General features: G+C 35.7%; 2 protein-coding genes across 2 annotated transcripts in view; one reads left to right on the forward strand and one right to left on the reverse strand.

Moving 5' to 3' along the window:
• The window catches only part of LOC116173842 (xaa-Pro aminopeptidase ApepP-like), a 59,514-nt gene that overhangs the window by 21,917 nt on the left and 20,565 nt on the right, over positions 1–17,032 (reverse strand). The window lies entirely within an intron of this gene.
• LOC116173844 (catalase-like) lies at positions 8,742–16,518 on the forward strand. Its single transcript, XM_031491560.1, has 2 exons — positions 8,742–8,836; positions 15,018–16,518. Exons 1-2 carry the CDS (start codon positions 8,783–8,785, stop codon positions 16,449–16,451), a joined length of 1,488 nt encoding a protein of 495 aa, XP_031347420.1. The 5' UTR covers positions 8,742–8,782; the 3' UTR covers positions 16,452–16,518.

Raw genomic sequence — 17,032 nt, forward strand, 5'->3', positions numbered from 1 at the left:
CGATGATGACTGCATTTTTAAATTCTGTTCCATTATTTATCTATTTGCTGAACCTCGCCCTGAGATTATGCTGCATATATACTGCATAATAAAGCATATTTATTATTTGGGAATTCCATAGTGGGAAATTAGTATATTACTGTTGATAATTACCCAATGACATTAGCTAATAAGGTTGTAATAGTGCGTATTACAGGTGAGTAGAAGAATTGCATTCTACGAACCTGTAATCCGCAAATTACAACCGAATTACGTATCATATTTTTTCTACGACCTCCGTAAATTTCGAAATGAAAATAAGGCAAAACCCAAAACGTCGTATGTCGACAGTTTTGACATTTGTAGGTAATTATCACTTCCAAACGTACATGATCTATTCTAATTTTGTTCATTATGCACGGGTGTATGTAATGAATGCCTCTAAATTATACGTTATGACCTATGACTTGGGGACTTAGGGAAGCCCTAGAAATAGTTATTTGTTTTATTAGTACAAAAAATGTCAGTTTTCGGGACGAGGAAGAACCTTCCGCTAATCGCTAATCCGCTAATCGCTTTGTACAAATCTTACATTTTAGGGAATTGTGTTGGGAAGGATTTGGTAGAGCTGCTGAACATATTTCGTAAATTTTGGGTTTTTCGAAGTATAAGCATAGAAATGGACTGCGAGTGCTAACGCAGGTGAGCGAGAGAGGAAAACTAATGGGCAGGCTGTCTCTATCGCGCAAGCAAGCTTAGGTTCTACCGTTGGTTCCATGTAAAAAATATTACTTTCTGTTGTAAACTTCGTGCTCCGCGTCTCATATTCAATAAAGAAGACAGAAATGCACAATCATTTGTTTCTGTTTATTTATCCTTGCTGTTAAAGTGATAATTTTATCTACTCTTACTGTTAAAGAGAGACTTAGCCTAGTCATTCAAACCTATTAAAATATCAATTTAACATAAGCTATAAAATAAAAGTAAATTATTTTATATGACTTCTGATATAAAATATAATTTTGTATTAGTTTATTTTAATGGATTGTATTTTCTAATGTGAAGTTAACAATTCAGAAGCTGGAGAAGGAACGAAATAATATAATGAATAAAATACGGGGTTGGTTGTCGTTCAGGGAAAGTGTGTATACTAAGGGTGGTTATGAGTATGCCTCATATAAATGGAATACAACTACTTTAATGTCACAGTTGGCATTACATTTAACTAATTGTGTGAAACCAGCACCGGCTCTTTAAAATTTCCTTGAAATACACATTGCGAAATAAATAGAATTTTAGAGTAAGGGCAATAGCAATTTGAGTAGGTATCTACTCTGCATTTTGAAACCAAGGAATTCACATTTCCTTCCGGCATTATATTATAGATACTGCATTACTGCGCTAAGGGTAGTAGGTGGCATACATCGAATTGTAGCGAAGTCCAGATAGAAATATTTTTAAACAAAAATCCTGGTACAACGTTCGCTTTCAAGTTTTGCCAGAATCGGCCGTTTTGTGTACATTAACGTAATAACTATAAAAGATTTAGTATATGCAGGCATTTATCGTAAAATGTTTGCGATGTTTCTCGTTTGGTAATTATAACCAGATCGCGATATTAAGACAAGTTTCGTTTCTTTGATCAGAGAAAATGTCTTGTTAAAGCCAATTTTTAATGGCTCCATGGGTTTCCATTCTGAATATTAAGAACAGATTAAAGTTATTATTTATTTAAATCTATTACATTATTACCGTAATATAGATAAAGTCCGTGTGTTGGTGGCAAGTGGAGAGAGAGTAGGGTTGTCTACATCGAAAGCTACAAAATTGTGCGATCACCATAAGTTTGAAGAGTTTAGCCAACTCCTGTACTTACCAGTAAAAACGTCTCCGAATGCGTTGACCTATGAAAACTCATACTAGCAATTCCGTCCCCACCCTCGCAAATAGGTTTTTGGGCGAATGTCGCAGTACCGGAAGGGAGTAAGCGAAATGGGAAGGTGTGAAAATGGCATATTTGTCGGTAGAATGGCAGAACGGAATGTAGGACCCTTAAAAAATTAGCTGAACCAGACAACGCTCTTTTTGGCGCATTTTCCAACTCATGTTGGAAGGCACTATTATGGCAACTTTCTCCCTCCGTACGTCTGTCCGTCCGAGACCTTAACTACTCCTACCGTTGGCAAGATATTTAGTTCGTTGTTTTTGCATTCGGTAACTTATTATAGCTCTGGCACCTTAACCGAGAAAAAAAGAAATCTTGACGAATAGCATGCGCAAACTGTGCAATGTGAACTTTCTTATTTTTAGAGTTTTTTTTTTAATTGTAACCAATTTGTTCTTCTAGTAAGGGCAAACATATCGCATATTTTAAACATCAGTTTCTTATACGGGGTGGTGACTTGACGAACGCACCATAGGATTTTGAATAGTATTTTTTAGCGCATTTTTGCAAATTGATTTGTAAAAAGGTAGTTTTAATCTCACTTTCGCTGGCTGTCTCGCTGTCAGCAAATGCGAGCCCGTAGAAAAACGCTTGTAGAAAGACGATGAGTGTACATGTACCTACTGAGGCCGTGTAATAAACAACTTTAGGGATGGTGTGGTGTATACTAACCTGGAGATTTTTCAGTTTTTTCCCTGGTTTTTTCCTATCTTCTTCTACTGTTTTGTCCGATTGTTTCCAAATTAGTATGGTCGGAAAGATCTTGTAAACGCGAACAACTCCTGCATGGCGGAATTTTGTTCTTTCCTAGGGACGAAATTAACCACCTTTTGCAAGCTCGAGCTATGAGAAGCACCCCAAATTCAGTACTATTTTGTGGCGGGGTTTTATCGAAATCCACCAAAATGCGAATTGCGTGTGAACGGGACGTCGAAACTAGGTACCCACAAAGAGAATGTGGTAGCCCCCGACAAGATCTTACTGATGGTGGAGTCAAAACTGATCTGTCACACAAAAATGTGCTGAAGTCCCTTGGATCTCACACGAGGTAATTTTTTTAAATTTCCGATTATTGGCTTCCCTAATTATTTTAGAAATAAAGTCTAGGTTTTTTTGTAGAGAAAAAAATACGAATCCTTGTTTCCTATTTTATAATTTAAAAAACATTAAACATTTAAAAATTAAAAACTGTCGCGTTTATAAGGTCGGTAATGCCATAGAATTATGAAGTCAAACAAAAGCGCGTGCAGTTGCCAATAGTTGGCTTTGTTTGATCTCAAGCTGCCATGGCACCACTAATTTTCTTAAAAGCGCCAGTTTTTAATTATCCAATTTATATGTTTCAAAGTTAAAAAAATTAAAAGCCATAGTATGCATGGATTCGTAATTTTTTTCTCTACAAAAAACTTCAACATACTTTATCTCTAAAATAATTAGAGAAGTCAATCATCAGAAATGAAAAAATTACTATTGAAATTTCTATGGTGCGTTGTTCAAGTCATCACCCGGTACCTATATAAGAACATTTATGATATAATTTATTTTCCTTTGTACCTACACATAGGTAAATAGTCCATTACATGAACTTTCGGGGCAAAATCTTTTTTTTATTTTTACTGGTTTTCGTTCTTCATCATTTGCAATTTCAAGATGTCAAAATGCTATACTTTATTTAGACGAAGTTATACAGGGTGTCCATAAATATGTTAGTGTGTTCCTCAAACGACGCTGCTGTGCTTTGCGGATCATCATCCGAGCCAAATGTGCAACTTCTGAGATATTTCTAGATGTTTGAGTGAAAAAAAGTGGAATGAGGGTAAATCTGGGCTGTAGGATAGACGCAGCGATTTTGTGAAGCCACAGTTTGCAATAATAGCACGAACATATCGATCTTTGTGGATCCTGCAACTGTCGTGTGGCAGTGCCGTTTTTGTTAGCCAGCCACCCCCCAAACAAACACAGGAAAAGAACCAGTAGTTAACATTCCCGTACATATAAAACATTTAGTTGCACAAAAAAGAAGAGCAAGGCGTATATGGCAAAGAAGTCGTAATCCGTTAGATAAAAACGAATATAATAGATTAACCCGACACCTAAAAACAGTCCTGCAGGATACCCGAAATGCCACATTCGAAGTATATCTCAGCAGTCTGTCAAAAGAGGACCATACCATCTGGAAGGCCACCAAAACATTCAAACGACCGATACAATACACTCCACCCCTAAGGAAGGAAGATGGAAGTTGGGCAAAAACTGACCAGGAAAAAGCAACAACCTTCGCAAAACACCTATCGAAAGTTTTTAGTGCACCTGAACTTAACAATAACAACGACGACGACCAGATTAAGGACTTCTTGGACATCTCCTGCCCTATGATGCTTCCAATCAAACCCTTCTCTCCAAAAGAAGTAAAACAAGAGATCTCGAAGTGTAATAACCATAAAGCTCCTGGCTTTGATTTAATCATCGGATACACTTTAAAGCAACTACCCAGAAAAGCACTAGTTTTGCTAACCACAATTTATAATAGCGTTTTAAGATTAACATACTACCCGATCGCATGGAAGTTCGCACAAATAATAATGATTAATAAACCAAATAAACCTCCAAATGCAGTTTCTTCGTACCGCCCAATAAGCCTACTGCCGATCATGTCCAAAACCTTAGAAAGGTTACTGCTGAAAAGAATCTCTGAAGACACTGAACTAAACATAGTAATTCCAACGCACCAATTTGGCTTTACTCAACGGTACAACAATGCCACAGAATCGTCAAAAACATACACACAAGCCTAGAAGAGAAAAAATTATGTACAACTGCCTTCCTGGACGTTCAGCAAGCCTTCGACCGAGAGTGGCATGAGGGTCTCCTATATAAACTTAAAACGCTCCTTCCCACACCTCACTACCTGATTCTGAAATCATATCTCATTGACCGATTCTTTCAAGTAAGATTCAACACCGATACCTCAAACTATTACGCTATAAAATCTGGCGTTCCTCAAGGAAGCGTCCTAGGCCCCCTTCTCTATTTAATTTTCACGGCCGACATCCCAACCACTAACTCCACTACAATTGCCACATTCGCCGACGATACCGCCATAATATCAATAAGTGATAACCCGCAAATAGCATCTGACAATCTGCAAGCACACCTCAACCTCATTCAAGATTGGATGAACAGATGGAAAGTCACAGTTAATCACACAAAATCAACTCAAGTCACGTTCACTAATCGAAATATCGTATGTCCCACTGTCACACTAAATAACATACAATTACCAGTGAACACCCAAGTGAAATACTTAGGGCTAACACTCGATCAAAAGCTTACATGGAAAGCCCACATCACAGTAAAGAAAACACAAATAAACCTAAAAATTCGTCAAATGGGCTGGCTAATAGGACGCAAATCAAAACTCTCCACAGAAAATAAAATACTACTATATAAGTGTATAATAAAGCCAATATGGACGTATGGAGTTCAACTCTGGGGCTGTGCTAAACCATCCAATACACAAATAATACAAAGAATCCAATCGAAGATACTTAGAATGATATTCAATGCACCATGGTACATTAGTAATAAGACCCTGCATGACGACTCTGGTATTCCGCCTATTGGAGAAGAAATCACCAGACTAACAAGAAAATACCTAAATCAGCTCCCAGAACATCCCAATGAGGAAGCAAGACAACTTTACACTCAGCCCGACATCAGAAGAAGACTAAAAAAACAGTGGCCTACGGATATGCTAAATCAGTGATCGGTTATTATACACGGTTAGTCCAATCAGAGACCTATTATCTTATAGGAGAGCTCTCACTGGAGAACGTCTCCCTCAAATGTAGCTCGACGATCACATTTACTTATAGCTGTAACTAGCAGGTTGTAAATTAGCTATTAAAAAAAAAAAATAAGTTCGGTGGCTTTGCTTCTGTAAACTTCATCATTAAACGAAGTCCCGTTTTGCCATGTATTCGCAGGTGGTGAAGTTCGAATTTGATAACTTGCCAATTTGTAGCGTAAATTTTTACCGTTCCAATTGCGAAATCAGAAACTCAATTTTTACCATACGACGGAATGCGAGGGTCTCATTTATATCACTTTTATCTCTCTCTCAGAAGCGTGACCGAAAAAATGGGTAACGACATAGAGTAAATAACGTGGTAACGATAGTTTGTCTCCTACTACGAAAACATCAATTTTATAAAGAGGAGACAAACAGGTCTCAGATTTCACTCATATTTTTGATCTTCAAACAAAAAATTACACAATACAATAATGTTGGCACAGTAATTGGCATGCAACCATCATAAATCAAATACAGTAGGTAACAGACAACTGGAAATCATTAAATATTTCTGACAGATGTTGAAAGCTCGTTCTGCGGAACGTTTACCGCAGGAAGTGTCACACCTGTACGTAAAGTGAATGCCAAGGAGCATAATTTGTCACAACTGACATCTAAATGACCACATTGAAAAGTGAAAACTTGTTCGAAAACATTTGTAAATTTACACCATGTACCTACCTACCTACATTGAGATATATTCGCATTTTATTAATCTAGAAATTTAAGTAGAAACGTAGCAAAATGCAATTATAGTGGGGACATTAAACATTCAATCACGCACATTTCACAAATTCCGTTCGGCGTTTAAAAAATGCTCTATGCCCAAATGTCCAAATAAAGGTACTGCTTGTTGATTATGTTTTCCTGTTGGTTTTCCAATATTTTCAACTAAAACTACCAAATCAATGTGGTGGTTTCGTACGTCGACGGTTGCGCGCGATATTATGTTAAAACGCCCTTTAGGCAACGATTTCCGATAGCCATGATGGCCCAAAAATATTACCCCATGCTGTATGCTACAATCCTGTTCCTTTCCAATATCTTCAACTGAATAGCCGATGTAACATTGGAAATATTTTAAATTATGCCGATATCGTAAATGATTTCCAATACTTTCCAATTGCTTTGGTGGTTCGACGTTTCATTACCGTTCAATTTCGAGGCGCGATTTCCGCTTAAGGGTTGCGTTTACATGTAACTGTAGGGCTGAATTTACCTACCGTTTGGTCATGCTGTCCTGATACTGCATTACATGATACGATGCCACGCCTTTGAGCTTAATTTCTTAATTCCTAGGCACGTAAAGCTCAATCGCCCTTTACTTTTCAATCTCAATCTATCCTTGACAAATAGATATAGCTTACAATAAGTAAGTGTTATAAGAGATGCTTGTTATTTTAAATGTATTGGCGATTCAGAAATTACATGGGGGGGGGGGTATTATATTCGTAAAATACCTACGGAGCGAAGCAATAGCACATAGATGCTTCAGCAAAAAAACAGTGTGGAAAATTCTGACTCTTCTTAAAGAAGTTGCTCAGCTGAGTAATTATGCGAGTAGTCAATTTGTAAATAGAGGCATTTCACTGGCACTAAATTTAAAGCTATCAGAATATGCGACAATTTTAAAAGAAAATAGGAGCAGTGATCACCATGTCGATCCTTGTTGATTGTATCACCAACGAAGTCTTCAGGATAAGATCATTACAATTCAACAACCTTTACTAGAGATGTGCTAATCCTAATGCTGACTTGAAAACGTACTTGTAAGTACCTACATTGAATCAAATTAGTCTATTACGACGATTTAATCCATACATATGGCGTTTCGAGCTCGTAAAGTCATCTATTAGTTCACTTTTTATTATAAATACCAATTTCGTTCGTAGAAACCGTCTTAATTTTTCCTCATTACGCATAATTACAACTGGTCTTGGTAATGAACTAATGATCATGACAACTTTAGATTAGAGCAGCTGAGAACAGATGCAGATGATTTTACATTTACTAGGCCGCATCCCAGGTTCTCAATTTAATAAAAATGTGACGTTTATCGTTCACTTAATTTGCATAGTCTCAAATTGCGTTGGTACAGAGGAGCAGGTGTGGAGGCGTTCCTTGTACAATCAGTTAAAGTACAACCAACCTGGTTAATAATGGGGTGCTGATTTCGTTTATTGTCAATTCATTTTTGTTTAGAAACAGTAACACCTATAATCTATAATCCTCTAAAATCCGTATGTTCTCTATCTTTCGGCGTATGATTTCCTGTGACGAGAATCTCCTCGAAAGCTCCCACGCCAACACAAGCGTTAACTCCGGAAAGCTTTACATAATCCGGATCAGTCGCCCCCTAAAAGCGCTAAAGCACCCCGACGCTTTATATCAACTCACCCTCGCTTTTAGACAATGTTACTTCTACGTTATCATGAGTGCCTGCTAAAGGGGACGCCATTTACGGGAAAGCTTCCAACGGTTTTCAATTTCCGTCACCTGTTGCGGGGTTTTCATTTGTACACGTAGCTTTCAATCGATCCATTTGTATCTGGTGATTATTTGCGCATATATCGACCTGTTCTTTCGTTTGTCTATTTAAAATGTGGGAAACAAACCCCCATTCATATATCAACCCACGCTTTTTTTACAGAACTCTAAGCTAAGACTGGGAAATGAGTAATTTGTACTTGCAAGATTTTGAACTAAACAAGTTTTATTTTACAAAATTCATCAATTTTTGATTTTTTTCCTTCGAATTATCTGATTTATTGCGAAGGAATCCAGTGTCGACCTATAGTGATACTGATAATAGTATTATCTTAATTGATAAATAAGAAAAATATTTCAACCGCTTGATTTGTTTATCCACACAAATTCTTAATATGCTATAGAAAATAGGTCAACCACACGAATTTGTAAGCCACATCCTGCAACTGTCTAAGATTTATATAAATATTGAAATCTGATGATATCACAGACGTATTGTAGTTTCAACGTAAGTGAAAATGTCTCGTTTACCAAGTGCCCGCCAGTTGCAAAACTATTTCAAAGAGAATGGGGTAAGAGATGATTTTGGTCTATATTATTTTGTACGCTTTATTATGGATTTGAATTAATCGAATTAAGCAAACCTATTAAGTATCTGCATTTGAGAAAGTAACACAGAAGAGCATACTAAATCTAATATTTTATATAGAATTAAATTCGGGACACTACTAGGGATTAATAGGGCAGATAGAACACGATGAAATGCCAAATATATTTTAATATGTAATGTTTACTTGCGCCATATTTTAGTCATAACAGGCTATTTCTTTTAATTTTGGAGGAAACAATCTTTCTATATAACTTCTTCGACGGTTTTTGAACGGCTATGTGACATAAAAATAAAAACATTTATTTATGTATAGAGCAACCAACGTAATAGAGCATCAATTTTTATTGTGTTTTGTGTTGACCGAGGTGTTGACACATTCACGTTTGCTTCCTTGATGATTCTGTTAAACCAACCTAATAATTATTATAAATGTTACAATGGCTGCATAGTTTTGTTTCGTTCAACCTTCTGCAAAACTGTTATAGGTTTGTAATCACTAACTGCCCCATTTTTTTTAAACAGTCACTTAACTACCAATTTTCGAATACCAGCTGTTGTTAGGGCATATGTATACAAGGTGTTCATTTTATTTTGTCCACTCTTGAAAACTGTAAGAGCTACGAGGTCGGTTGAATTAGGAAACAATTTCTATTTTAATGTGCACGAAAATTTTTTTCAACCAGTGGATCACAAACTGTGGATACCAACTTTGTTATTATAAATGGAATTTCTCTTATTTCCTGATTCGACAGAATCGGGCCTATAACCTTAGAAAATATCTATGTAATGATACTCCTCTTTCAGGATATTTCTACTGATTATTCAGTATTCACACAACAATAATAATTCATTAATAGCAACTGACAGTTGTAAACAACTTAAATAGTGCTATTGGTTTTGGTTACAGCACTCTAAAATATGTATCCCTATTCAACTGATTTCGTCCATGGCACACTTGTTTTAGCTATAATGAAATAAAACTAAACATCTTTGTTCATAAAAATTGTTATCTAAGGCTATACAAATTTATATCACGGAATTAAGAATAAAATTCTCTATCGAATAACGTAATAAAGGAAATACAGTTTCATTTAAAATAACAAAGTGGGCACCCACAGTTTGTGAACTACTGGTTCAAAACAATTTTTTTCGTGCTTATTAAAATAGTCCCTCGTACTGTTGAGTTTTTGATGATATGCGCTTAATTTTGAGCTTCTGTGGGAATAACTGCGTTTTGCTGTTCCACTAGGCAGGCAATATTCCGGTCTTGAAGTTGTACTCGTATTTGGTCAGTGTCCGTGAAGTTGTATTGTTGACTTGAAAGGAATTGATTTGTAAGCGTACCATGTATGCTCATTTTGCTCCAAGTTTGTGGTGCTAATTTGAAATTAATGAATTATTTGAGTTTCTGAGTGAGTATTGCATTGAGGTTAGCTATATTGCGATCACCGTTTTTTTGACGTTATATTTTCATCAAATCAACTTTGGAATAAAATTTTCCCGTGTGTATGTATGCGCGTACGGATTTTGTTAAAATTTTGGATATGGATATTTAGAAACGAAAAATAACGCTGCAACGACATCAAACTTTTTTTTAAATAGCAACCTAAATTTGTTTATTAAGTTATTCGAAAGATCTTATTTTTTTGTGTACAACCATTAATTCTTTATTCAATGGTTTCAGATTTATTATTCAATGGTACAACCTACAAAAATTGTGTCGGGGTTTATTACAAAAAAAAAACTGAGGAAAAAATGTCAAAGATATTTTGATATTGTTGACATTTTGGCAGTGTATAAAGGATGTAAAAATGTCAAAACCTTTTTTTAAGTATATGAGTTTTTAGCACCGTGACGCCATACAACTGTTTTTTTCAATTAGTAACACACATTTTTCATTAACAGACGAAGTTAGCGAGTGGTTACCTATTCAAATACGAGCACTACCGGGAGTTACGTTGCTTGACTGTAGACAATAAATGAATAATTAGTAATAAACATAAACAAAAGGAAAAAAAGCGCGTGGGCTCCAGGTATTTACGAGAGAACGTATAATAAAATAATTGTCGACTATTGCGAACTAATTAGAATTATTAATTTAATAGGGGGTAAACTTTGTTTTTGTCCGAGTATAATGTGGAACAGAACGAAAATAAAGAGCGACTTATAACCATCTTTACTGTGTTACCGGTTATACAGGATAGCATTCTTGCCTAGAAAAGATATCAGTTTCAGGGATGATTTAGTTAACTTGCATCTGCATACACGAGACGAATTAGGGTGTAGCCGAGGGTGCAGCGGTAATTTCTTTTGTGAAGGTCCCATTTATCTTGATACACTCGATTATTGCGGAAACTAACAAGGATATCGAAAAATGATTGATAAATGATTTTTAATACTTTTTTCAAATAGAAACCTATACTTTTTATTAAATATTCATCTTTTACGTCGGAAAATAACAAACTTTATTGGAAAACGTTTTTTCCCTTAATACTTACCTACCATTTTTTTGAAGACACTCTTCCAAAAGTATTATTTTTTGTTTTGAGCTAAGAGGCACATTTTTTACGGAAAAACACGTTTTCAAATACCAGGAATATTTTTTATTTATTTATTTATTTTATTATGCTCATTTTCCACACAAAATCTATCACTTTTTCCATTACGGTTTCCGCATGGTTTTGTCCATATGGTACCAACACATCCACTACTTTGTTTTTTTTTCCAACCCTACTATTTCTATCTTCTAGTAGATACTAGACAACTTCTCCTTCTATTTTCAGCCAAATTATTTAATTTTTTTTACTATTTCTTGTCCTGATTTTAGACCGTATGTTGCTATAATTGCTGTCGGTTCGCCCTTTTTTGATTGTATTTCTACATTGAGCTTTAATAAAGTCTAAGGGTGTTTAATATCCGAATCTGGAACAACCCTTAAGAAGCGTTACCAGCTTTATGGGTCACTCAATTCTCTTAAGGTTTGCAAAAAAGGCTTCCGAAGCTTCTAAATTACTTTATAGCGTCTTAAAGATCCTCGCAAATCCAGCCAAATTATAAATAAAGTTAATTTTAAGTTATCTGACATTTGGAATATGCCTATATAAGTGCTAACGTATAGTTATACACAAAAGTCATTTTTTGACACGAGTAAAAGAGAAACATTTCGAAAAAAATTACTTAGTACATGGAGTATCGCAGGTCATACATACATATTTAATCAAAATGTATTGTAAAAAAGACACTTCGGTTCCAAATCGTTAATACTTAAAATCTTCCATGCCTATCAATCAAATCTGTGAAACAATACAAGCGAACAGAAGAACAGCATTATTCAGTTATATCATTGAATAATATCATGAAGGTGAAGGGTGGTCGTTGGAACACTGGATGTCTTAAAAACAGCATTTTTTTAAAAGAAGCTTTTTATATTATTCAAAATTATAAACAAGTTTGCTACTAATCTACGCACTTTAAATTTGGGATCAGAGGCATACTTCTGCATGGTCAAGGGGGGCACACTTTTTTTTAATGGAAACTATATAGTTTTCATTACATATTATTAAATATCACACTTGTTTCGATATAGCAGCATAATAGTATATTGAAAGACAAGTGTTACAATGCGACCATTTGTAATACGACTATCTTGTGGCACGAGTGGCGTAGCGAAGCGGAGCCACGAGTGTCCACAAGTTAGGAGTATTACAATAAAGCATTGTAACACGTGTTTTTCATACTATTTTTTCTATTTCGGGGCTTTAATTTAATTAAAAAGTAATTATGAAAAACTACAGGAAACTTTAGAATCAATATGTCTTAAGTTGGCAACACCATTTACGTTGACAAATTTTAAGTTGGCAGCGTAGATAAACACAACACTGACATTTGGAAACTTTAAATTCCGTGAATGTGTAATTTTTTACTCGTAGATAAATTTATTTATGGTGGATGTGTAAACTGCTGATTTGGAATGTATTAAGTTCTTCGTGTACCAAAAATCAAGGAAAACACATAAATTTTACGTAATTTGATTTCACATCTGATAATTTGACGTTGACGTCTTGGGGAACTGCCAACTTAGAGATGAAAAGTTACCAAAAACAATGTTACAATGGAACTCATTGAAACACTGTTTTTGCCGAAAACAGTTGCACAAAATTCTCATTGTAACACCGAAATAGAAAAAAAACATTATCTATCAAATCTAAGAGAATGTGTTAACTAATTTTATAATTTTTTTCACTACTAGCGTCTGATGACATGATTATTAACCTTTTTTCCACTTGTAAAGTAGGCTTTCTCGGCATTTGTTCAAAGTGGTTAATAATGTGGACATTATTAACTAGTAGTCAATAATGAGAACTGTCACGCTGTCACTTTTAGAAAACACAACCCGAAATTTCGCTCAATGAACGTTTAGACAAGTTCTCTAAAACGAATAATTGCCACCATTCGCAATTTCCAGAGAAATTACATACCTAAAATTATCACATTTTGAAAAAATTCGAACGAAATTACTCTTTGAAAAATCTCAATGACAGAACAAAATACGGCCTATTTGACTTGTACTTCCACGTACTTGATTGACATGTTAAATTAATAAACAAAAATTCTGTCCAACCGTTAACTCTCTTATCAATATAATATGTTAATTTAGAGGATTTCAAGTGCTAGTAGTGAAAAAAATAGTATATATACCACGGTAGAGAAGTCTCTTATTGCCTTCGCACCTTACACCCCTCGGCGCAAGCGCCTCGAGATGTAATCTTGGTGCTCAGGCAATAATAGTGGACTTCTCTACCTTGATATATAATGTACTATTACTAGTTTGTTCATGTTTTTTTATGTTGTCATATTAAAAAAAAATTCAAAGTATATCGTCACGCAAGTGAGCCAGTATAGTCCAGTAAAATTTAGCTCCAAGCAGTCTACACTGGATGTTGTCACTTCACTAGACGAAACCAAGATGTAAAAAAATCCGCTGAATTCGAAAATCATAGTCCTCCTGGCCGGAAACTCCCGAAACATATTGTTATAAACAAAAGAAGAAACAATGAGAAAATGGCGTTTTGTTTCGCATTTGCCTTCAATTCAATTCAATTCAATTATCTATTGTCCTGAGGGAAAAAATGAAAAGAAATGAATTTGTTTAGAATCGAATTTTCTATAAGATAGCCTTAACGGTGGTTTTGAGGTTCTTATATTAATCGTACCCAATAAAAAAACATTGAAAAATAAACTCTATTTGCTGAATATATGTTTACCAAGCGAGCAAATGACTGGTGGGATTATTGCAGTGGGCATTTAGCTCTAAAACTCTTTGAAAGAGTCTTGAAGGCTCTTCAAAATTCGAATATTAAATATACCTACTCTTAAAAACTATTAAATCACAGATATACGTAACGTATATCTATAAATGCTCTAGCTCTTGAGGTCTTTTATGGACGCCCAAAAGTTCTTAAAAAAGTTTTTAAAGGCATTTTAATGAGTGTTGGGGGCTTTTTAGGATGAATATGTGAATGCTCTTAAATGCACTTAAAGATTTTACAAATTCCTGCAGAAGAATCTTCAAAGGTCTTGTAAACTTTCTGAAAGACTAATAAATCCTTTTAAATCTACTTAAAGGTTCTTAAAAGCACAATTGCTTAGAGATTGGCTTGATCCAAGTGCCAAAACCTAAACCTAAACGGGGTACGGGCAGTGGTCATAATGGTGCACCTAATAGTGTTGGAAAATGCATTAAGAAATGTGTATTGTATTGTCTTTTTTCAAATATGTTGTGATTCGCGAAATTTGGAATTCTGAAGATTATGAAATACTGACTCAAGACTCGATTTTTCGAATTAAAAAGATCTTAATTTGTTAAAATCAAATCATGTGTAAAATTTTAATTTAATTTCAATTTCCATATTATCTAGTTTCCTAGATTTTAAAGTTCCACAGTTAGTAGAACTATTGCAGCCACTTGCTCTGTCAATCTGTCTCAGTTCTCAAGATGCGTTATGTCTAAATCGTACAGTCGTGTTCACCAAACGTATCTTTATTGTAGATCCATTTCGGTGGACCAGGAGACATTTCTATTATTTTAATATTAATAATACTTGCATACGGAAAACTACTAATCATGTTAAATCCCGTTACAGGAGGAAAAAAGTCCTGCCACCAACAATGCCGGTATACCATTGGCCTACAAAGATGCATCGTTGACTGTCGGACCTAAGGGATCTATTCTTTTACAAGACACCGACTATATCGACGAAATTGCTCATTTTGATAGGGAAAGAATTCCAGAAAGAGTAGTGCATGCTAAAGGAGCCGGCGCCCGTGGTTTTTTCGAAGTTACGCACGACATCACAAAATATACGTCTGCTTGCGTATTTTCCGCAATCGGTCAAAAGACGCCGGTTGCTGTGCGTTTTTCTTCCGTTATAGGCGAATCTGGATCAGCGGATACCGTCAGAGATCCAAGAGGATTTGCGATAAAGTTTAATACAACTGATGGAATTTGGGATTTGGTTGGGAACAATACACCCATTTTCTTCGTTCGCGACCCTATCCTATTTCCAAATTTTATTCACAGTTTCAAACGCAATCCTGTAACACACTTAACCGATTACGATTCATTCTGGGATTTTTTAAGCCTTCGACCCGAAACGCTACATCAAGTGTTGATCTTGTTCTCGGACAGAGGATTACCAGATGGGCATACCCATATGCACGGATACGGATCGCATACATTCTCGTTTATTAATTCGAAACGTGAAGTATTTTTTTGCAAATTTCACTTTAAAACCAAGCAAGGAATAAAGAATATCGATCCGGATACCGCGGCACGACTTGCCGGAACCGATCCTGACTACTCCATTCGCGATTTGTATAATCGTATAGCAAACAAGAATTATCCTGAGTGGACGCTTTACGTACAAATCATGCCAGCGGCGGAAGCAAGGACATGCCCCTATGATCCGTTTGATGTTACAAAAGTATGGTTTCAGGAAGATTACCCTCTACAACAGGTGGGAAGATTAGTGCTGGATAAGAATCCAGACAATTACTTTGCAGAAATAGAACAAATTGGATTTAGTCCTTCCCATATCATACCCGGAATTGGTATTTCGCCCGATCGAATGCTTCAAGGAAGACTTTTCTCATACTCCGATACACAACGTTATCGTCTTGGCACAAATCACTTGCAATTACCAATTAACTCATCCTTTAAAGTGCAAAATTTCAGTAGGGATGGCCCACAAACTATCAACAACCAAGGCGGTGCCCCTAATTATCATCCAAACAGTTTCGGTGGACCAAACTCTAGCAAGCGTGCCAAAGATTTACTTATACATTTTGAGGAGAACGGCATCACGGATAGATACGATGCTAGAGACAACGATAACTATTCGCAACCAAGAATATTTTATCAAAGAGTTTTATCTGCCGATGAGAGATCTAGGTTGATTCAAAATATAGTAGACCATCTATCCAACGCTAATCCCACTATAAGAGAAAGAGCAGTTAAGCAGTTCGCTTTGGTGGATGCAGATTTTGGAAACAAAATCAAGAGCGGTTTGCCTGTATAACTCTTCAATAGTTTGCAACACTATTATTCGATGTAACTTTCAATGTAAAATATAAATTTACATTCAACAGTTGTAGTTTGCTATGTAAAAATAACTCAGTCATAATAAAAGTGCTGAAAATGCGACGCTTTTGATACGATACCTACACATCCATTTTTGATTTTTAAAAATGTACCAATTAGCCTCAGTGCAGGATTTAGGTATTTTGCAACTCTAGGTCAGAAGTGGTCGGAGGTGCCTTTCCATTGAATCATAAGCAGAGTTGGACTTTGTCAAGTATACAGTGACCCAGTAGATCTACTGACCCAGGGACCCGGTGGCCCAGTTTAAATCGTTGATCCAGCTTAAGTTTGACCCAATTCATTACCTAGGAGTCAACTTCAGTCCAAGGGAAGCAATAAGAAACAATTAGGTCATGACTAATATCAAACAGAATGGCAATAGAGATAGTTTTTCTCCAGCCCCACACGAATACACAATAAAGTATATGGACACATTAGGGATTCATTACGTGAAAGCATCACAGTAACTGAAGTAACCTTATAAATAGCAATGTACACTGTACAGTGATGGTTAAAAGT

This window comes from Photinus pyralis, unplaced genomic scaffold (assembly GCF_008802855.1).
Source record: "Photinus pyralis isolate 1611_PpyrPB1 unplaced genomic scaffold, Ppyr1.3 Ppyr1.4_LG6, whole genome shotgun sequence".
Classification (NCBI taxonomy): domain Eukaryota; kingdom Metazoa; phylum Arthropoda; class Insecta; order Coleoptera; family Lampyridae; genus Photinus; species Photinus pyralis.